At 44.9% G+C, this 22574-nt stretch overlaps 1 protein-coding gene across 8 annotated transcripts in view; it reads right to left on the reverse strand.

The window, feature by feature from the left end:
* Positions 1 to 4725: 4725 nt before the first annotated feature.
* Positions 4726 to 22574, reverse strand: part of MCOLN2 (mucolipin TRP cation channel 2) — a 63360-nt gene continuing 45511 nt past the window's right edge. For 3 of the 8 annotated variants that reach the window (XR_015726278.1, XR_015726284.1, XR_015726283.1), the window contains exons 12-16: positions 19337 to 19543; positions 18203 to 18324; positions 9318 to 13805; positions 8935 to 9024; positions 4726 to 6993 (exon numbers count right to left, since the gene is read on the reverse strand). Coding sequence is in view for 1 of the 8 variants with exons in the window: in XM_045801892.2 (XP_045657848.2) it covers positions 15797 to 15833; positions 18203 to 18324; positions 19337 to 19543 (366 nt within the window). In the remaining 7 variants the exon portion in view is untranslated. Of the gene's footprint in view, positions 6994 to 8934; positions 9025 to 9317; positions 13806 to 14991; positions 15834 to 18202; positions 18325 to 19336; positions 19544 to 22574 lie in introns of those variants that run through there. The other 5 variants (XR_015726281.1, XR_015726279.1, XR_015726282.1 and 2 more) reach the window with 5 other exon arrangements.

Raw genomic sequence — 22574 nt, forward strand, 5'->3', positions numbered from 1 at the left:
GGAACGGTGTCCAAGTCACCCTGCGGGTAGCACAGAGGAGGAAAGAGGGCCACACTGGGAGTCCAGTGTAATTTCACCCACAGCAGCACAGAGTTGTTAGTGTTTCCGTGCATCAAACAAGATCCACACAACGTGCGGTCAGTCTGAGGCTGTTCGAAGGGGATTTTGCTCGAGAGCAACGTAGTCCATGGGGGTGCACTAAGAGGGCTCTGGGGCCAAGACTGGGAAAGTAAGCTGTTGGCTACAAGTAAGGCTTTGCCCGCTCATGGAAATCGCAGCTATCTTTTCCTAGAGGTTTTAGCAGGCAGGGGGTTTGGGGAAGAGAGTCATCTCTGAGAAACGCAGAAAAGTCCTGTGAGAGAAAGAAACAACTACTGAATATTTACTATCCAGATAGTCCCAAAGCCACAAGATAGCACCAGCCATATCAGAATGTCCCCTTACTTATGTTCCTCCTGGCTAGACCCTGAGAGGTTAGAAACTAAGACGATTGAGTAGAAGGGCACAGAAAGGAAAAAGAAAACCAAAGACAACCAGGTTTCCTTCTCCTGCTTCAGGTTTTCCTGCTGGAAAAACACAAGACTTAGGAGAGAAATTTTAACTTTCAATGAAATTCAGAAATTTAATTATTATATCAAGTAGGACATTTCAGTTACTGAAATAAGGCTGTTCTTGTTTCTAAAAGTAATTACAAGATGCCTGATTATCTAATAATAACTAGAACATCTGTGAGACTTCCCTAAGATTTCACCCAAAAGGCAAGAAAAAGGCCAGATTATATATTAGGTTTAAATGGGTAGTTGGGTAGTTGGGGAAAGATTACATTTATATTCTGTTCATATCTTACTGAGTCCAGCTCACATAAGAACTTGAAAATATGGGGGCACCTGGGTGGCTCAGTCGGTTAAGCATCTGCCTTCAGCTCAGGTCATGATCCCAGGGTCCTGGGATCAAGCCCCACATTGGGCTCCCTGCTCAGTGGGAAGTCTGCTTCTCGCTCTCCCTCTGCTCTTCCCCCTTGTTCATGCTCTCTCTCTCTCTCTTTCTCCTCTCAAATAAATAAATCTTAAAAAAAGAAAAAGAAAAGAAAACCAAAAGGAACTACTAGAAATGAAAAACTGAGTCATTGTAATAATAATAATTTTTAAAAAACCTCAATGAATTAAATGTCCATGATAGGCAAATCTATAAAGATAGAAAGTAAAGTGGTTGTCTATAGGGCTGATGGGGAAAGGGAAGCAGATAATGGGGAGTACAATAAACTGAAAGTTTGTGTCCCCCCCACCTCCCAAATTCATATATTGAAACCTAATTTCCAATGTGATGATATTTGGAGGTGGAGCTTTTAAGTGGTGATTAGGTCATGAGGGTGGAGCCCTTATAAAAAGAGGCCCCAGAGGACTCCCTTGACTCTTTCATCAAGTAAGGTTATAACAAGAAGATGGCTGTCTATGAACCGGGAAGTGTACCCTCGCCAGACACTGAACCTGCCAGCACCTTGATCTTGGACTTCCCAGCCTCCAGAATTATGAGAAATAAATTTGTGTTGCTTATATGCCAAAAACAAAACAAAACAAATAACCCTCAATGAGCCAATTAAACAAAAGCTTAAAAGCAGCTAAAGAGAGAATTAATGAACTGAAAGATAAATTTAAAGAAACTCATTAGACTACAGCAGAAAGAGAAAGGGGATTGAAAATATGAAAGAGAGATTAAGAGATGAAGGAATGAGAAGGAAAGAATGAGGAGGTTCAACATGTTTCTTTCTTTCTTTTTTTTTAAAGATTGTATTTTTTAAAGTCATCTGTACACTCAACATGGGGCTCAAACTTACAACCCCGAGATCAAGAGTTGTATGCTCCACCGACTGAACCAGCCAGGTGCCCCTCAACTTGTTTCTAATCAGAGCGTCAGAAAGCACGGCAAGAGGGAATGGGGAGACGGAAACAATATTTTAAAAATGAAACAAAAAACTAATGCCTCAGTAGTTTTCAGAATTGAGGAAAGACATGAATTATTTTTATTAAAAAACCACAACTGCCTGAAACGATTAAATTTTAAAACACACACGCACACACACACACTCACAATAAAGTATTAAAGATGAATGAATCTTAAAAGTAATCCATGAGAAAGGTCAGATTACTCAGACTGATAACACTTTTCTACAACAATAAAGACCAGGAGAAAATGGAATTCCATTACCAAAGTGTTGAAAGAAAAGAGGGGCAACCTAGGATCTAATGTCCAGCTAAAGAACTATTGAAACCAACGGTGAAATAAAAATGCTTTTTAGATGAAGACTGAGCCTCAGTTAAAAAAAACAACAACAACAACAAAAAAAACCTACTAAAGAAAGAAGGAAATTAGACTCAGAAAGAAGAAGTGGTCTGCAGAAAGCATTTTTACGACGGTAAGTGGTAAAAACATGAGTGAATCTGAGGAAACATTGTCTGTACCAGACAGTAATTAAAAATAACAATGAACGAGGCGGAAAATGGGAAAAGGAACTAACATACTAAACAAGAAAAACATGTAAGACAGAGTAAACAGAATCAAGGTGATCTGGGGGAAAAGATCAAAGGTTCTTACATTACTGAAGAATAGCAGAGATATTTTGATTAGCTTTAGAGTTTTCTAAGTCAGGTAAGAAGTTGACAAGTTAAGAGTACATACTAAAAGAAAAGAAGTGGAAGTAAATCCAGGAAAGCTCCATTAATCCAACAGAAGGAAAGATTGGCGGTGGGGGGAGGGACAAATAAGAAAAAAAAAGAGTATAATTTATGGAAAACACAAATTAGGATTATAGAAATAAGTCCAAATATATCCGTTATCATAACAATGTAAGCAAAACTAACAACTCAATTGACATAGAGAGATTGTAATGGACCCGACAAACCCAACTACATGCTGTGCGAATGAGATCCGTCTAAGTCGTAATGACAGGAAATACAGAGTTAGCAAATACTAACTAAAAGAAAGCCTGTGTAACTATTACTGTCAAACAAAAGAGACCTTAAGGCAAAAAGTGTTATTTGGGATAAAGAGAATCAACACCTATATAAAAGAAATAATTCTCCAAGGAGCTACTTTGCTAAAAAGCAAAGTTTTGCCTGTAAAACTGTGTTCTGGCCACTTCCATTGCAACTTTTATAGAAGTATTCCTACTGGGAAAAAATAATAACACCTTCCTGTCTAACCTCCCTAATAAATTAGACCTAAATGACTGAGTTTGGTTCTTTTCTCTCTCCTTTTTAATTAACCCCATGGCAATCTACAAGGTTTAAAGCCACTTAAATTTTTCAGCAATGTCAAAAGAAAAGGATTCATATTGAGCGCTCCTATTATTTTATTTATTAAATCCTTATTGCAAAGAGCAGCAAAAAGAATTATAGATTTACATGAGGGTTCTCTGCAGGTTGGAAACACTGACTCCAGTGTATTAGCAATTATATTAAATATTAAATATTATAAAAGAAATGAAAGTTTCTAGGCAAAACAGTGGGTAGTTTCAAAATCTGAGTTCCTCTTATGCCAGGTTTCAGATACATTTCCCATAATGCATGGGCATATCAATTAATTTTCTGTTTGAGAAAGAATACAATTTCCCCATATACAAACTAGGGATAATAAAACTTGCTCTACCGGGTACAGGGTTACTGTGAAGATAAAACTAAATAATACATGGGAAAGCCCTTTGCAAACCTTTTATATTATGCAATGTAAGAGATCATTAGGAATCCATGGTCCTGGGATGGAGTGTGAATATTAAAATGCCTTACCTACCCTTTCTTGTAAAAAATCTCAGTTTTCTGTTATGGGGTTTTGTCTAATCTTTACGACTAAAGCTACTCCCATTTATATATTTACACAAATATTAGCAAACCATGGCCCAGTGAAACAGCTGCCCACCTTTCTCTTGCTGAACACACACGCCTCACAGCTACCTGGACACCCGAAGACAAGAAGAACTTGCTTCAGTATTTAGTGTGAAGAAATGTTTTTTCTTAATAATGGGTTCTGTAGCTCTCGTAAGCAGGGCTGGAATATCTTACTACGCCTTCTTACGTTTGACTCATTACTCTTATGTGGGTAACACTGAATTCTTGAGGTAAATAACGGGAGTCTGGTATGAAAAAAAATTGCAATCAAAATTGTAGTGAAGAGGGGATGAGGCAGAATAGACCGTAGATATGAGAGAGCAGCGTTCCCTCCAAAGGCCATGGCCTTCTTCTCCTTCTGGCAAATCTGTGGATCCACACAAAGGCATCTGCTGAAGTAGTAAGTGCTGTGGAGACAGGCAGACCTGTCAGAAATCCGGGTGAAGAAAGGTAAGTTACGTCATTTCTTCAAGCCTCCATCTTAAAATAGGGGCAAGGAAGTCTACTGACATATGAAGTAGGGGTGAGGAAGTCTGCCAACATAAAATAGGGGTGAGGCAGTCTACTGACATAAAGTAGGGGGTGAGGAAGTCTACCGACATATAAAGTAGGGGTGAGGAAGTCTACCGACACAAAATAGGGGTGAGGAAGTGTACTGACATAAAGTAGGGGTGAGGAAGTCTACCAACATATGAAGTAGGGGTGAGGAAGTGTACTGACATAAAGTAGGGGTGAGGAAGTCTACTGACATATAAAGTAGGGGTGAGGAAGTCTACTAAACAGGGTGCTCGGTCTGCTGCCCAGCTTGTGTGCTCTTATACCACAGGGGATCAGGGCCTCTATGTAGGCTTCCACCAAGACCTCCACTCTCCCACTTGGCCTTTACTACTTGATCTCAGCCCACAGTTTCTCATCTCTCTGCAGGTGTCAGTCAACTTAGAAGTGATGAGACCACTCTACTATCTGTAAACATCACTTTCACCAGGTCTTCTAAAAATCATCCCGGGTCACCGTAGCTGCAATGGCAGTCCCCACCACCAAGACACTTTCCCAGGTCACCACCAGGGAAAGCCTTGGCAATTGGGCCACTGCCTTGTATCAGGGACTCTCTGTGCCCCACCTACCACTCAGGACAGTATCCTCTTCATCCTCTTCACTTAAGGGTGAGTAAACTAGGCCCAAATCCCCATCTTACCACGTCACTTCAACCATCTTTTTCAGTACCAATAAGTGTTACTTCAGACCCTCCAAGAGGCAGATTGCCAAGACAGGACTAGAAGTACAAGGGAATTTGTGGGGCAGCTCCTGTAAGGGAAAAAGGGGAGTGAGCCAGTGGAGTCCGGGAGGGCTGTGAGGCAGCAACGCAGGTCTGACCCCGTGAAGGAGAGAGGAAAAGGGGGACTGCCAGGTAGGAGAGTCTTAGAAGCAGCCCAGTTCTGAGAGGGATTCAGCCAAACTGATGGGGAGTCCACCAGAGGGTCCCGTGTAGCAGAAACGAGCCTCCTTTAGGACCACTGTTCCATCCCCTCACTGGCCAAGCAGTCCACGGAAAGCTCACCTCCAGGCAGGTGCAGACAGATTCTGAGCAGAGCCCAGCAGCAGAGGCAGCCGCCAGTAGGCTCCTCACAGCAGGAGAGCCAGGCCATGCATTTTCGTGGCCACCACAATGATAGGGAGACCTGAGAACACGGCACTAGGTGATCAAAATGAGTATCACCCATGAGGGGCGGACCAATATCACATACCTCTGGATAGGATCCCTGGAGAAGGACACCGCAATGCTTGCATGGTAAGTCCGCCAAACATGCATAGCCTGAATCTAATCACGAGGAAGCATCAACAAATCCACATTAAGGGCTACATGCGAATGATGACCAGTAGTTTTCAAAAATCTCAGTGCCATGAAGGACAAAGAAAGGCTGAGGAGGTTTTCCAGATGAAAGGAAACTAAGGAGGTGTGACGGCAAACTCAGTAGTGACCCTGGATAGGATCCTGGACCAGAGGGGAAGGAATGGCAGCAGAAACACTATTGGGACGATTGATGCCATTGAACTGTGCACTGCAAGATTTGATAAAAGCCTGTATCCATGTTAAATTTCCTGAGTTCGATCATTGTACTGTGATTCTACAAGGAGCTATTCTTGATAGATGTGTTAAGATATAAAGAGGCGTAATATATGCAACCTTCTCTCAAATGGCTCAGAAAAATAAATTATATAAATTAGAGATACAGAGAATATGAAGGACATTTTCTGAAAGGTACACGGATTGAGTTGTACGTACGACTGCTGACTTCATCAATGGTCAAAGACTGCACTGAGACATGAAAAGTACACGAGCGATATTAAACACGTTATTAACACCGGCTCTCCTGGCCTCTGGCCCGGGAGAGGAAAGACATGCTGAGCTGAAGTTTTATGGGGCGGCTTTCGTTAGTCAATCACAACTCTGCGGCAATTCATTATTGCACTTGCCAGAAACTCCACCCCACTGTCTGCAATTGTCTGTTTTATTTTCATTTTCTTTTTTTTTTTTTTAAAGGAGACTGTTAGATAAGATTCTAAACGTGGGCATATTGACTTTGATCCATTAGTCAGTATTACTACGCTGGTTTACGTGAAGGGGGTGCGAGGGAGGGGATGGCCAGTCTGTCAGTAGACATCTGCAGCTGTCAGTTGAGACACATAATAGGTCAAGAAGGACATACCCAGACATCTGCGATGTCCCTATCAAGCTTTGGTTTTCACAATTCTCTCTCTCTCTCTCTCTCTCTCTCTCTCTCTCTCTCACACACACACACACACACACAGGCTTAAACCTTGTTTTACCTCCTTTCACCAATGTGTCCAGTTTACCCTTTTCAAAGCGGCTTGCGTCCATCACCTCCTAGATGTGACATCTGCCTTGTGAACGATCCAGCTCTAAGACGTGCTGCCTTGGCCTGTGTCCCAGCTCTGGTGTCTACTGTCGTGTGACATTGGACAAGTTACTTTACCTCCCTGTGTTCTTGATTTTATTAAGATGCTGAGGCCTGGAGCAGCTAAGCAAGCTGTCTAAGCCACTCGGCAATTCAGTGTTAGAGCTGGGAATGTCCGTGGTGCTTTCAACTCCCTACAAAGAGACAGATTTATCTTCCATTAGCAGCAGCATTGCGTGAGTTCAAGGAATGTTTCCTTCATAAGGCGTTGTTCAAAACTAAAAGTCACTTTCTCATTAAGCAGGTGACACTTAATTTTCTGCTGTTCAATTCTACTCAGCAAGCAATGTTTAGAAGGCAGGCAGCAGGGGGAGATGGCAAAGGGTTTTGGGGTCAGAAGCTTCAGATTTGAAGCCAGGCTCTGCCACCTGCTCTGTGCTCAGTTTTCTCTTTGGTAAAATGGAAATTCGGGTACATAAGCTGAACATTTGCTGGGATGAGTAGCAATAGGACATGCACATAGTAGGCATTCAACCAAAATAGCTTTTTAAATATATACCATGTTTTGAGTGCTTGCTGCTCGCCAGGAACCCTGCTATGCACACGAAACATGGAGACCCAGAAAATGTAATCCCTGCCATCAGGGGCTCACCCTCCAGAACTTGCAATGCCTCCTCGTCTAGCAAGGACACTAAACCAGTTGTATATGCTGCAGTTGTTTTCTTCCGAGTATGCTTTTTAAGTTTTGTTTACATTCTTCCTTGTTTAAGATTCATTTATGTATTTTTAGAGAGGGGTGGGGCAGGGGCAGAGGGAAGGATGTGCAAGCAGACTCCTTGCTGAGCGCGGAGCCGAGGCAGGCTCTATCCGACCCTGACATCATGACCTGAGCCGAAACCAGGAGTCAGACTCAACTGGCTGAGCCACCCAGATGCCCCTTTTGTTCAGATTCTTAATTCTCTGGTGTTTTTCATTTTTAGGGAGGAAATCTAAATGATTTTTCTTTTATGTTTTACTGATAGCCTTAAACCCAGAAAGCCCTTCTCTACTTCTTGTACCCGATCAATGGTCATCTATATATGTTTCTAGTTATTTTACAGACTGTTCTTCACATTTAGATCTTTAATCTACTTGGAATTTGTTTGGCTACATGGTGGTAAGATGCTGAAGAGTCATCTCTTTAAGACACACTCCTGATAATACTGGCTGATGATGCTGGTAGCTCATTTGGTGTGTACCCATTTCTGTCTCAATAACTTCCCCTCTGAGCCACCTGCCGTGAATGTGAATTGCCACTCTTTGCAAAGGTCAATGGGGAAAAATGTATAACGATGGGTTTTATCCCATTTAGTTGCTTTATTTTTTGGGCAAACAATAAATGCCAGTTCTGCTGTCTCAATCATATAAATGTGGAAACTTGAACAGAATATTGTATATAAGGGTTAAAGGTCAGAGGCATGCTAAGCCTAGAGAAAAGTGTGACAGAGGTAGTCATGTCATCACCGTTTTAGCCACAGACACGCACACTGCAGCTTCCCATATCTGCCTGTCATCTTATGGTCATCTCTTCCAGGTGGACTATGGAATCATTTATGCCGGGGAAAGAAAATTCTAGTAGAAGCATCACTGATCCATATACCCCTTCTTTTACTTTGGTTCCTTAAAAGCTGTTCCAGGAACATGACCTCCTCAAGAAAGGATATGAGAAGCAATCTCCATGTTAGTCTGGCTGGCAGCTCAAATGTACCTTCCCCAGAGATCAGACTTGGGCTGGGTGACCTCATTGTCCAAGAGTGAGTGTGGACATGGAAGTTTCCCCACAGAGTGTCCTACTGGTCGGCCAGGGTCACAGTGGTGGTGTGGGTCCCCTTAAGGCCATGGTTTGGTCCTCTGAGCGTGCAGCCCATGCCAGGCGCCCACAGCGCCCCTCAGGGCACATACAGGTTCCCTGCTCCATGGTCAGCCTGCAGAGTCAGCTTTGAGAGTTCTGTCTCACCACCGATGCCCAACTGGGCTCCTCTGACCTCCTGCTTTGGGAGGTATAGAGGCTCATAATGGGGTTTCCTCCCACCCTGCTGCCCCATGCATCCCTCATGTTAAGGAAGGGTTAAGAGTTTGCCACCCACAATACTCACGGAGTTGCTCTACTGGAGTCAGGTAGAGCTTGCAAGGAGGTGCCACTGGGGTTGGTCATGGCACAAACTGCTGCCCTTCCCTGCAGGGCTCTGGAAGGAAATAGGCAGATCAGCTCCACGTGCACTCGGGCATTTGGACAACTCCATGTTTTCTTCATTTGTGAGGTGGGGGCCATGCCATCCTCTTTGCCCTGCCCCCTCCCCCACCACCAGTGTCATGACCTCCTTCATTACACCCCCCAAATCGAGGCAGTGGGGGTGAGCACAACACAATCCTCTGAGTCCCTCAGTCAGTTCACCTCCCCAACCCCTAATTCTCAATCTCTCCACACACTGCCCCTGCTTAAGGGAGGCATTAAGGCAAAGCACCTCCCAGCACTTACCTGGAACTTTCTCAGGGAGCCCCACTTAGTTCTGAGCCTTTGTGATCCCACATCCAAATCTTGATGGTGGTCTTGGGGAGGGGATAAGAAAGGATAAAGAGGATGGAATCTTCATACAGGCTCTGTGCAATCTGTAAACTTCAGACTGTAGATGTCAGGCTGGCTTTGTTGGTGGTTACACCCACTCGTATTGCCACCTTTATAGACACAAAGTGTGGCTGGCCTTAAGGTCATAGTACTTCAGAGTGCATGTACGTGTGTGTGTGTGTGTGTGTGTGTGTGTGTGTAGGGTAGGTGGGGCCAGATGACACAGAAACAGAAAATCTTAGAGAAGCTTCTTTTAAATAATGTGGGAAGGAGAAATGCCCATGTGATAGAAATATGCATTCAAGCCATTCATCCTAATAAGTGTATTTCTCCATAACAGGAGTTATGAAAACAGACCCTCCCCAATAAATACACAGTCTAAAAGCATGAACTCCCAAGAAAATGACAGGGTATTTAGCAGAAAAGTCTTTTGAAAAAGAAAAAATATGTATACAGATAGATAAAACATATACAGAAGATCTGGTATATTCCTTAGAGACAGTTTTCAGGCAAATTTCTCTCGTGTTTGTTGTTGTGTTTAATTATAGGGAAATGGCATCATTGTTTTGTTGTTTTAATCGGGATGATGGCAGCAGCTTGGTAACTAATTTCTGCATTCATCTCACCCAACCCCAATCCGTCCTTCACGGCTCTGCCTTTTCTGGTCATTTAGCTCCCTTGGTGCTCACAGTCCCTTGCTTGTCACTTCTCTGGTCTTGTCTTCTATTACTTTCCTCAATACATAACCTACATTCAACCACCCCAAAATGGCTTTTGTAACCAGCTGGGTTCTCTCTCAGATGTCCATGCGTTTGGCCTGCCACTGCTTTTCTCTAGAAAGCCCTACCCCGACCTTACACCACGGCCATCTGGTCAAGCACAACGCATTATTCAAGTCTCAGTTCCAACACTGTCTAGTTCTCCTTAAGAGGCCTTAATTTCTACTTCAGACAGGCAGGAGCGATGGTCATTCTCTCATACAGCACTTGCGGTGATCCTGTCTTATCCTTGCTTTGTACATTGTTGTCTTTCCCACTAGACTCCAAACTTCTTGGCGCCAGAGATCATGGCATCCATTCCTTGCATCCTTAGTACCTAGCACAGCATCGGAAATCAACAAACAAGTGTTGAATTAATGGTCTTTAATAGCATCTCCATCTTCTACCTCCACATCATATTACCTAGTGTTTTCCCAAATTAGTGGTGGTTATCCCTTGCCTAACTTGTCATCTAGGAAACTTCCATGCTTATTAGCCAAGTCTACCTCTCAAACCGCCCCCCACCCACTGGAGAAAATTAAATATTGATAACAGCTCCCTGATTTTCCCCCAAAGGCAACCAAGACCTAAGACCAACTCATCGTCCGGCTATCACGGATAACACATGCAGGCTGGCACAACCCACGGAGCTAGGTCCAAATGGTGCTATTAATACTCTCGCCTCCGGTAGACCCAGCATGGCAGGCTCACAAGTGAGGATGTAAATTCACTTTGTCAAAGCAAACATTCCTCTTGGGGGACATCTGCTCAACCTCGAGGAGAGAATAATGACCACAGCCCACAGGCAGTGGGGGATGAGTAATTTACTGCTGCTAGGCAATTAGTGTTGCTAGAAAAAAAATTGCTTTCATTTACAATTCTCTTTAAACCATATGTATCATGGCTCATGGGATAATTTATGTATCATTAGAAACTAAGAAACATACATCACCCTAATAAATTGTCTCTCCCATTCACCACAGCCAATAGCTCCCAGGGGTCTTTAAGGAGTCAGAGTTTTGCTGTCCTTGTTATACAAGATGGTGTGGAAATGTAGTATGTGACTCATTTAGCTTCGCATTCACTCCCTGGTTCTCTGGCAGAGACAGATGGCAGGAGAGACATTTGCCACCATTTTCACCCACTGGCTTGCAGCAGCATTTGCTGTAAATGAGCCCATGGTAGGACAGCCATGAGTTGCATTGTTTTCCCTAACAACTTGAATGTCCATTCTGAGATTTGGTTCATCGTGATGTCGTCCCAGGGCTCATGTTATTTTCTCCAACACGCAGCATGTGTAACAATTGTATGGCTTCCCATTCAAGACAGGCCCTTCATCCTAACAGCAAATGGCTGCAAAGAGCTTGGAGAGAGCAGCCGACTGTCCCGTGGAGCAGGTCCCACAAGACTTGGCTGAGACAGGTCGGAGGTCATATGGTACCTGGGCGGACATGCTTGAGTTCAGAGCATGAACTGCCTTCAGCTACCTCTCTGTCAAGCGAAAAACATGGAATACAAAGTAAGAAAATGAGGCATGGGGGGACAGGTGAGCAGCCCAGCATCCAGCCTGCCAATGAACTCAGGTTCACTCTTTCCTTTTGTTAAATTTCAGTTGGTTTAAAGACAAAGTACGATGCTGGCTTCCTAGCCTTGTGCTAAAGGGCCATGCTTTAATCACTGAGACCATCACTGTGTACACTGTCCTAGCGTGAGAATTTGCTACATGACTTGTGGGGCCCCCTGTTCAAAAAATATTAAGAATTGCAAGGCTGTGAGAGCAAAGCATTAAACCTGTGTGGGGTCCTTTAAGGCCGCATAAGTCACACAGCCACGAAGCTGCGGAACACCAGTATCAAGCATTTCCAGTGGAAGGGACGGGAAAGCAGACATGTTCCGCACTGGCCCCAACTCGGCGCGTCACATTTCCTCCTCGTGCCTAGAGCTCGCGGTCCTTCCTCAGGTGCCTGAGATCTGAACACCAGGCTCAGGGATTCATCTGGGAGGTCCGCAGAACCTCTGTCCCCCAAGAGCTGCTTCCTGTCTTACAAGTAGTGTGAACTTCTGGATTTGGTAGAGACTCAGCTAACGTTATGGTTGAGCTGTTCACACCTGGAATGAGGAGCAGCAAAATAAAATTTGCTCGAGTTACATGAAAACAAAGGTGAAAATGGTTAATAGTAAAACGCAATCTAGTCATCCAAAGTTACCGAAATAAGTGGCGGTTACAGGGGAATTCTTCAGGTGACGGGAATCGTTATCTTTACGCACCATGGATCTTTGCAGTGGCAGGAGCGATCCACGGTCAAGAGCACAGCAGCAGTTCACCAAACATGCTCGCCCGGGGACTCCAGGGTCCCTGCCCGTTGGTGAGAGCACTGGGCCCCTTGTGCAGGGAGGCCCTCAAGCACTGCAGGGTGACTGGCTATGTGTCCCTAGAGTGAAAGGCTGGGCTGCTGTGCTTTCCCTAAACCCGAGATGCTGAGCCTGGGCCTCCCCTGAGCCAGGAGGCCCTTCCACCATTGCTACCATTTGGGCCCTCAGCAGGGGCTGGGGGCAGTGACTGGAATTTCCTGAAGAGCTTCTCCTAAATACCTTCTCTCACCCTTTTGCTTTCGCCACCCCATGTCCGCAGTGGCGTAGAAGCAAGCTGCCCCCTACTTCACGCCTTCTGAAAAATCCGGTTAGGGCAGTGGGCTCCTAGCAGAGCATGCAGTGAAGGACTGGGGTTTGTGATGCCTTATGCACCTCAGTGACCTTAACCGTCCCAACAGGACTGACAGCTTTGCACCTAATGGAAGGGCATTACCTGCTCGTCCATTCCACTTCTGCACAGTAAGTATGAGTTTCTGACAGCTGAACTGATCATTGGCTCCAGCACAGGACTGGATGTGGGGTATTTGCACGCTCAAAGTCCTAACTGGAACAGAGGCCACCAAAAGTGTGTGGTGAGCTCATGACAAAATAAAGATCTTCTCAGTCAGCTGAGGTGAATAGATCTGCACATTTGTAGACTATGCTAGAAAAGCATCTCGAAGATGTAACAGTCACCATGCACTCAGGAGTCACGCCCAGCTCTAGGCATCTCACGTTTGACTCATTTAATCCTCACGATCTCCATTGTACAGATGAGGAAACTGAGGCCCTATAGGATCTGTCCAGGAAGATTCAGTACGAGGAGGACAGGAGCCCAGGAAGAAGGGATGCAGACTAAACATCTTAACATCTTCACTATTCCCTGGTCCCGTGGAACCTACTTTCAAACATGGCAGAAAAATCAAATGGGGAGAATGGCTCAGGTTTCGATTTCAATGCTGGGTTTGCCGGAGTTCTCTGACTCACATGTGAATCCCACAGTCCGTTGCGGTTTATCATCATCATTTAGAAGCACAGAGTAATGTGCCCAGGGCCACAGAGCTCCAGGGGAAGCTGGGACTTTCACTTGAGTCAGTCCAGATGGCTCCCACGCCCATGCTCTTTCCTCCTGCCCCACGTCAACAAGCTCAAGGGGGTTGCGTCTGGCCGTGAGGGTGTCCCTGCAAGCCGAAGAGGTACACCCTCAAGAGTTGGAGATCCCAGGATGAAGCCAGCAGAACCAGAAAGAATACATCTCCTACTTTCCATGGTGAACTCTCCAGGTGGAGGCCTAGGTGGGAGAGAAAATGGTTTGTCCCAGATGTGTCTATTAGCAGAGCCATGAGAGCAACATTGTTCAATGAGACCCAAACAGATAATACCATTGGTAAAATGACAATTGTTTAAAATTATTATAAAGAAAGAAAACAAGGCTTCCACGGATAGAGGATAACCTTGAGAAAGATTTTTCTTCCTGAAAGGGTTTTGTTCGGCTGGAGGGAAAAGAAATAAAAGGAAACATGAAAGCCAATAAAAGAAAAACATGAGCATGGAAGACCATCATTCATTTTCTATTCAAATGGCAGTCACAGCTGCAGATTACAGCAAGGCTTTAATAGCACTTCTATTCAGGGACAAACTAAATACTGGGGCTGTACTCAGACGTGAGAAGTGATCTAATTGTGTACCTGATTCTAGGGTCTTGGGAATGACCCTAGAACCACCAGTTAAATGGGCATTAGTTTAAAAGTTGAATATAACTCTTGACATTTTTTGGTAAAAACTAAAATTGGGCGCCCGGGTGGCTCAGTTGGTTAAGCATCTGCCTTCGGCTCGAGTTGTGGTCTCGGGGTCCTAAGATCGAGCCCCAAGTTAGGCTCCCTGCTCAGCATGGAGTTTGCTTCTCCCCCTCCTTCTGCCCCCCCACCCCGGCTCATGCTCTCTCTCTCTCTCAAATAAATAAAATCTTTTTTTTAAAAAGAAGTTAACTAAAATGATCGTTTTAGCAAAGTATTCTGTGTGTAGACATGAGTCACTCACTTATTAATTTTAATGGCATTAAGTGAATGATTTTCCTGGCCTAGATTTGGTGAAAGTGGGGGGGCAAAGGGAGAAGTATGAGACAGGAAATCTGATAGGGGCTTGGAAGGGAGGGGCGGGGAAAAAAGAGGGAGAGCCTTGGAAAGAGGGTCCTGCTTAATTCAAATTCTGTTCTTCTCTAATAAATTTTAAATGATTGACCCCTAAAAGATAGCTCAAGCATGAGATAAATCCATGCGAGAAACGATCTTAATCTCAAGTCATTATCTTAAATATTTATTGAATAACTTGTATACACTAACCCCTCTTTCACTGCCTTTAAGAAAGTGAGAAATCCTTTTTGGAGACCAGATAGTTAAAAGAGATGTGAGATCTGAATTTGCACTAGGTAGATATTAAGAAATACTACATTTAAAAAAAAAAGTAGTAGCAGCATCTGTTGTGATAAAAATAAATTTATTTGGGAAAAAAATACCATCTTTCTTTGCTTGACAAGCACAAATCACCTCCATAGTAGAGTTCAACTGTTAAAATATGTGAGCACTGTCACAGTTCACCTCCACATGTCATGCGTACAATCAACAATTAGCACAAGTGACAAGGTGTCCAAATGACTCTGTTTCCAATTTATCCCACTGACCATGCCAACATTTTTGCTTCCTGTCATGCTGACACACACACGCACACACAAATAGGCCCAGAAAGGTCCACTACAAGAGGTCTTTTTGTTGACTTCAGTGTGTTCTTTAAAAGGCTTAATGGTTCTCCAGCTTGAAATTTTTAATTTAGTATTGCAACCAACTTCATTGCTGTGCACACCATGAATTAACAAATGTCTTCTAATCCAAGAATCACTTCCAAAAACAAACCCTTATTGGATGATAAACACGCATCTTTCAATGCATGGCTTTAAGTGCCACTGTTTTTGCACACTCTGAAACGTGATATTTTTTTCCATCCCAACACTGTGAGGTCATAAATTAAAGTCCACTGCCAAATGTCATTATCGCTGCTCTATTGCACCCATGCCCAGGAGTTGACTGTGGTCTATGCTTCATCATCCAAGTTTATAAAAGGAATTTTGGAAGCTCAGTTGTGTTCAACCAGCTGACGGTCCTCTTGCCTGCTCCACAAATAAATAAGTCAGTATTTTGGGGAGTGCGGGTCCAAGCTGTTTGGGCTCCCTCTGCATTGTCATTGGGTAAAGAGGCCTGAAACTTGATTATCTTTAGCAGAAGGACTTTAGTTGACAAGTATCAAGGGGTCATCACTTCCTTTCCTGTATCAGAAAGGGAGAGGAAGAAAGAAAAAACAATGATTTCAAAATCTTGGAGATGGAATAGGGCTGCTCCACGTTCTAGGCATGCATAGGTTCTAGACCTGCTGAGTGCCACAGAGAAGAGGAAGAAAAATTAAGAAGGACAATGCACATTATTTTTGGTCTGAGTGGATGCTTTTGGCAATTCTGAGGAGCTGTCCCTGTCCTGGGACCCTGCATCTCCCTATATTGACAAAGCCTCACTCGATGGCTATAACAGATTTTCCCCTTCGCAGCAGTGGAGAAGGGGAAAGGTTAATTCTACATCTGTCCAACCAAGTAGATCTTTCCAAAGAATCACATCACGTTAGAGCTGGAAGAGGTTTCAGGGATCATATGTCGCAGCCTGGTGGCACTGGAAAGACCAGGAGGTTAAGGAGAGGTCAGGGAATACATTCAGTAACTGGTAGGGTCCAAAACGGAAACCCAGGTGTTCTGATGATCAGGCTGGAGGCTCTGGCAATAATTTGAAGGGGAATCAGTCTGTGGTGGTGGCTGGACTGCTCGATTAAAGAAGAGTGACCCCCATCTGTGCCCTGCAGGAGGCAGAGGTGCTCGTTGGGGCTGTCAGTCATTGGCACCAGCCAGGCGGCCCAGACACCAACATTTGTGATGCCCTCCCTCCTCAGGTTCCCTCTGCGAGGTCCTCCTCCAATATTTACTCTCCATTTATGGCCTTCCTCAATTAAACCATTCTCAGATCCGTAGCCTTTAAACACATGCAGGTGTCCTGAGCCTCTGATGGCGTTAAAGCCATCACTTATTCTCAGTACAATCCATTTCCTGCGTCTGTCCCTTGACCTTCATTTACTCTCCGCAGGGTCCATCCCAATCTGCCGGGATCCAGGCCGTGTTCTGATGATTCACCTCAAACTGCTCCAGCTGATTCCACCCAGGACCCTCTTTGGTAGCAGCCACTACTCTTTTTATTTTTGATGTCCCTTTGTTCAAAACTTTCAACATTTTAGTTCTTCCGGTGACTCCCGTGGTAGACTCTCTCATTCCATTTAATTCTTTCATTATTCATGAGGAGCAGACCCTCCTCTGAACCAGCATCTTCTCGACGGCCCCTAGCACACCACACAGCCGACTGTCTGCTGAGGCTACTTCTTCTCAGCTCTCAGACCCGATCTGATCAAGAACTTTTCTTGTCCGCCCCTTAAACCTTCTACTCATTCCATCTGGCTGCATGAGAAAACATTTAACCACCTCCTGTGGCTTTTTGTGATGCACACTAAGGGCCAAAAACCAACCACCAAAGATTGACCGGTTACTTTTCAGAATTCACAGTTACATTCTCTGATGAATATTTTTTCTTTACAGTTAAATACACGTCAGAAAAAGCAACTTTTCGAGACTTTCCTTATACAAGGTGCCTCTTAGGAAGCAGCTGCTTATTAGGAAAATTAATTTCCCTTTATCCCAGCTTCTATGGCAACAATTTAATGCTCTGAGAGGAAGAAATGTGATTTTTGGAACTTCACTTTTCTCAGAAGACCTCATTTCATATTTACCAGACATTCTTTGGAAATGCTCGATCATATCATTTCAAAATCCCAAGATGTGGTATGAATTGATTAACAGAAAATACATCCCGTGGTTTTAAGTAGCAATTATGTTCTTCCATCTTCCTTCAGGAATTTGATTTTGAGACTTTTTCTCGAAAAACATGGGTAGGGGATATTTTTAGTTAACAACCTCACCTCTGACTTCACATGAAAACAACTAAGGGTATAATTAAGATAACTATCCTTATCTGACCTCCATTCTAGTCCCCAAAACACCATGTAGATGCTTTGCCGCTGAAGTGTAGACCATTTGCTTAGATGTCATGCTGAACACGAGCAAAGTGCTGTTGGTCAAGGTAGAATGAGTGATGGTGTGTGTTCCCAGCCAAGGCTCTGCACAGCCTTCTCTCAAGCAGTCTCCTGCTCTGCCCAAGAGAGGTTATTTGTACCAAATATTGCAGCAAGGGGAAAGGCCTTTGACATTCCCAGAGCTCCACCTCTAAAAATAAGGGTTTTGCCCTCTTACTTGGCCACCTCAGAGTTCACCTTCTTGACTTTAGGGACATGACTCATGCCTTCCCATTAGAGTCTCATCATATTCCCAAGAGATTTCAACCATGTCATGGAGCTTTCTACCCTGTTTTAGAAGAAACAATTCATTTCTGAAGCCAGTTTCAGTGGGAGGAAAGAAAATGAAGGACACATTATTTCCCACAATAAGCTGATTTCTGAGTGTAGAGTAAACCTTGGAAGCACTCTCCGTTAAGGCCACGGAGAAGCTCACCTTAGGAGCGTGGAGACCTGTTTAAACACAATACTGACCTCCGCAGGCAGCAGATGCACGACAAGAAGGCTGAAGGCTCTTTCTGATACTTCTCTTTGCTACCACATTCCTTCAGGAATTCCTGAAGATCTGTTTCAGGAAACCCATTCTGTTGGTATTTCTGTGAAAAGTATACAATGTTGTTACCTTATTTATAGGGCATGAGAAACTGCTCCCTTTGTCAACACATCAAACCCACCTTTGCTAAAATAAAACTCTCCCACGTTGCTAGCTCAGATCCAAGAGCTGATATTCACAGTGATGCATCAATCTGTCAGTTCCAGAAAGCCAAGCCAAGGCCACCATGGGAACAGAAACAATCCAAAAATCCCAGAAAGAAAGTCATGGCTGGGCAGGGGAGGGGTGTGTTAATCAGGGGCATGAAGGAAAGAGTCAAAAATCTAAAATTTTACTGCTAATTATAAGAGCAGATAAGACCTCCCCTTTCCCTCACTGCCAATGTAGAGTCTGCAGAGAAGTAAGCCCCATTCCTCTACTTTTACAGAAGTTGGTCACTTAGTGGGGCAGAGGGCACAGGTTCTTCCTGATAGACACAAAGACCCTGAGCCCCCTCTCACCCCATGCCTGCTGAGGTCACCGAGGCTTGGCCCACTCCCAGGGCCACTGCCTTGTCAAAGACAGGAACCCCCAGGGCAGGTGTGAAGCGGCCACAAAAGCCTTAACTTTCCTAATTTCAAGGAAACTTGCACCACGCAAACGGCTACGTCGTCCAGCGTGGAGGCGTGCCCGTATCTGCACGGGCTGTCAGGGCAGCAGAGTCACCCCATCACGGAAGCTTAGAATTCAAAGCTTAAGTTCCAGGACGGGCAGGCACAGCTGCCACTGCGGAGACAGACAGCCCCGCGACTGGACTGACCACACTCAGCCCATCCGAACCCGCGTCCTTTCTCTTTTCCCGCCCACTTCCAAACCAGTCCACCCCCGTCCAGGTGGCAGGGACAATGCCCTGAATGCATACTTAAAATTCACTGCAAGCACCTAAAAAGTTTCTTTTCTAAAAAACCTCAAACTCAAAGTAAAATTGTACTATCTTAAGTAAAAAGTGCAATATTTTCCTATGTTCCAATCCACACAGAACTTGTCGTCGTTTTTTGGCAGGAAATATGACTTGCCTTAATGGTGTCATAGGAGTCTGTAATCAGCGCAATGAACAGGCTGAGGATCATGTATATAAAAAGACTGATGAAGGAGTACAAGTACAGACGGCTGAACAGCCACACCAGGGCGCTCTTCTGCTGGATCTGAGCAAAGGTCGCGAACATGTCATCGCCGTTGACCAGAGAAAACAGACACTCAGCAACTGTGTTCAGATCTTCAAACTGTAGGGGGAACCAAAATTAGTTGTTAAGAGGTATGATCCAAAAAAGCAGAGAAGTAGCTAGTTAGCTTATTTTGTTGTTGTCACTATTATTAGCATTCTTTTTATTTATTTTTTACAGATTTTATTGATTCATTTGAGAGAGAGAGAGCACGAGCAGGAGAAAGGACAGAGGGGCAAGTAGACTCCCCAATGGGCCGGGAGCCCAATGCGGGGCTCGATCCCAGGACCCTGAGATTGTGACCTGAGCCGAAGACACGCTTAACCGACGGAACCACCCAGGAGCCCCTACCGTTCCTTTTAAGACATCTAGAATAAGGGCACCTGGGTGGCACACTTAGAAAGCCTTTTTTTAATATAACAGACCATTCCTTGGATGTCAAATTTAACTATTTCTCTCTGACCAGACATCCTGATAACGTTTGCTATAATAAAGGACAAAGTAATAAACATTTCTCAGCACAATGTTTTTTCCTGTTACGGGGTCTGATCTGCCAAAACACTTTCTAAAAGGACAGGAGCTGCTCTGTTCTACAACCAGTAGAGAGGGAAGTGGCTGGGCCATAGCACCGGCTCAGGGAAGTTTTGCTACATGGAGGGTTTTACCTTAGCCTTTCGAACCACTGGTCCGGGTAATTTTAGCACACTAAAAACTAAAGATGACCAAGGGTGTGAAAGTGTCAAAAGATGAAGGATCATGGCTCGTGCCTTCGAGGGGCTCCCATGTTAGCAGTGGACAGGCCATAACCTAGACACGTAACGCCCTGTGTTAGAACTAGGGTGCGCCGTGCAAGGAAAGCAAGCCTCAGAACGAGGGCCTGACGGCTGAGCCATTCCCCAGTGAGAAGAGAAAGGGGAGGATTTACTCAGTGAACACAGGAGGAGTTCAGTGTTCAGCCTGGGAAGCGGCTGGAGAGGCGTTCTATGCCATGCCGAAGGGCCTCTGTGGCCTTCTACACACTTCAGACTAAGGCAGGCCATCACCTGAAGCCAGTAAGACACTTCATGCAGCAGTGACATGATCTGATCTGTTTTATGTTAAAGGTAACCATGGGGGCACCTGGGTGCCTCAGGGGGTTGGGCATCTGCCTTCGGCTCAGGTCATGATCCTGGGGTCCTAGGATCGAGTCCCACATCAGGCTCTCTATTCCCTGGGGAGCCTGCCTCTCCCTCTCCCTCTCCCCCTCCTCATGTGCTCTCTCTTCCCTCTCTTTCTGTCAAATAAATAAACAAAATCTTAAAAAAAAAAAAAAAGGTAATCACGGCACTGGAGGATCTCCTAGAATGCGACAAAGCCTAGGGGCAGGGAGGCCAGGGAGAGGGGACTGCAGGAGCCCCAGGGTTGCAAGGAATCCCAGAGAGACTGGGAGGAGGAGGAAGCGGAGATGAAGATAAGTCTGGGAAGGGACAGACACCTAGGGGACTCCTAGGCAAGTCTGAGGGGCCAGGGAGAAATGCTATGAGGCAGTTAACGGGAGGTTCAGGAGCTGAGCCTGTGCAGTGTGGAATCCCACTGGAACCCCACAGGCAACCATCCTGGCTTTAAGTGGTTGACAAACTGTTGTCAGGGCAACTAGCAACAAACAGCAGGTACTTGATAAAGGGATGTCTCCAGGGCCAGAGGGTTAAACATCAGTGGAATGTAAAAGCTTCTGTCTAAGGAACAATAACAACCTAAGAGGCAAAAGACTATGCAGTTTTCAAACACAGATGGAACGCGTTAGTGTAGAGTTTTGAACCTGATTCTGTCCAGAGCACGAGGAGCACATGTCCACGGAGTCCCTGTGGCTCTGGGGATAGCCCCATCCCTGATGGATATCTCAGGGCTCAGGGGTTGTGGTACTATTTCACATGTCACAAGGGAAAACCTCTCACCCCCTGACCCGGAAACTGGCCTTTGCCTCTAAATTCCCTATTTCCGTCAGTGACTTCAGTCCCTTATCACAGAAACAGTTACTCCAAAATAATCAAGTACTTAAAACTATGTGTCGAATTGATTCGTCTTTCCCTGTCTTCAATCTTCTAAGGTCTGTCTGCTCCTAGGATGTTTTTCTGATCCACTCCGATGTCAGCACTTACACCCGGATTATTATGGAAACCTCCAAGCAACCTCTTCATCCTGCAGTCCAAACTTCAGGAAAATCTAAACTTCATAGAATATAGCCTTCAGGTCATTTCTCTTGCTTAAGAATATACAAAGTTAGGGGGCGCCTGGGTGGCTCAGTCGGTTAAGCGTCTGCCTTTGGCTCAGGTCATGATCCCAGGGTCCTGGGATCGAACCCCGCATCAGGGTCCCTGCTCAACGGGAAGCCTGCTTCTCCCTCTCATACTCCCCTTGCTTGTGTTCCCTCTCCCGCTGTCTCTCTCTGTCAAATAAATAAATAAAATCTTAAAAAAAAAAAAAAAAGAATATACAAAGTTAGGATGTAAACTGAAAATCCCAACCTAAGTTTCCTCTTTATGTGGCTTCTTTCCCTCTCTGCATTGTCAATATCAGCATCCCGTGCCTGTCTGCGCCCACACACCAGGCCCACTTCTTTCTCTTTCCCCCATGGATGGGTTCTCTTCACCTGATGGGATGTCCTCCCCTCCTCCTCTTCCTCCCTTCCCTGTGCCCCACTAAGCCATGTTGAAGGGTTACTTCAAAGTCTACTTCAAGCCAGACTGCCTGGCAGCTCTAGTCCCTTCCCTGTTCTCTGCATCCGTAAGAACCACCAAGGAAACCACTGCTTGTCTTCTAACTGGTTTGATACACTTCTCCATACCCCAGCTAGATAACGCACCGTGTCCTAACGCCCCATGACTGAATCCACAGGGTAAAGCCTGTAACCCAGCGAAAGTACACAATGTGGCCCAAACAGAGATATATGCCCATGCCTTTAGCGCATCAGCGGCAACTCTGAAGAACTCCAAAGTTGGTCTCCACAGAGATCTGAAGGGAACATTCACTTGAGCAAATCACTTAACAATATGCAGATTATTTAACAGTAAGACAGGCAGTTCTCAGAGTAAATATTTTCCATCCCTCCCAG

Source organism: Ursus americanus, chromosome 12 (genome assembly GCF_024610735.1).
Source record: "Ursus americanus isolate L20-20 chromosome 12, mUrsAme1.1.p, whole genome shotgun sequence".
Classification (NCBI taxonomy): domain Eukaryota; kingdom Metazoa; phylum Chordata; class Mammalia; order Carnivora; family Ursidae; genus Ursus; species Ursus americanus.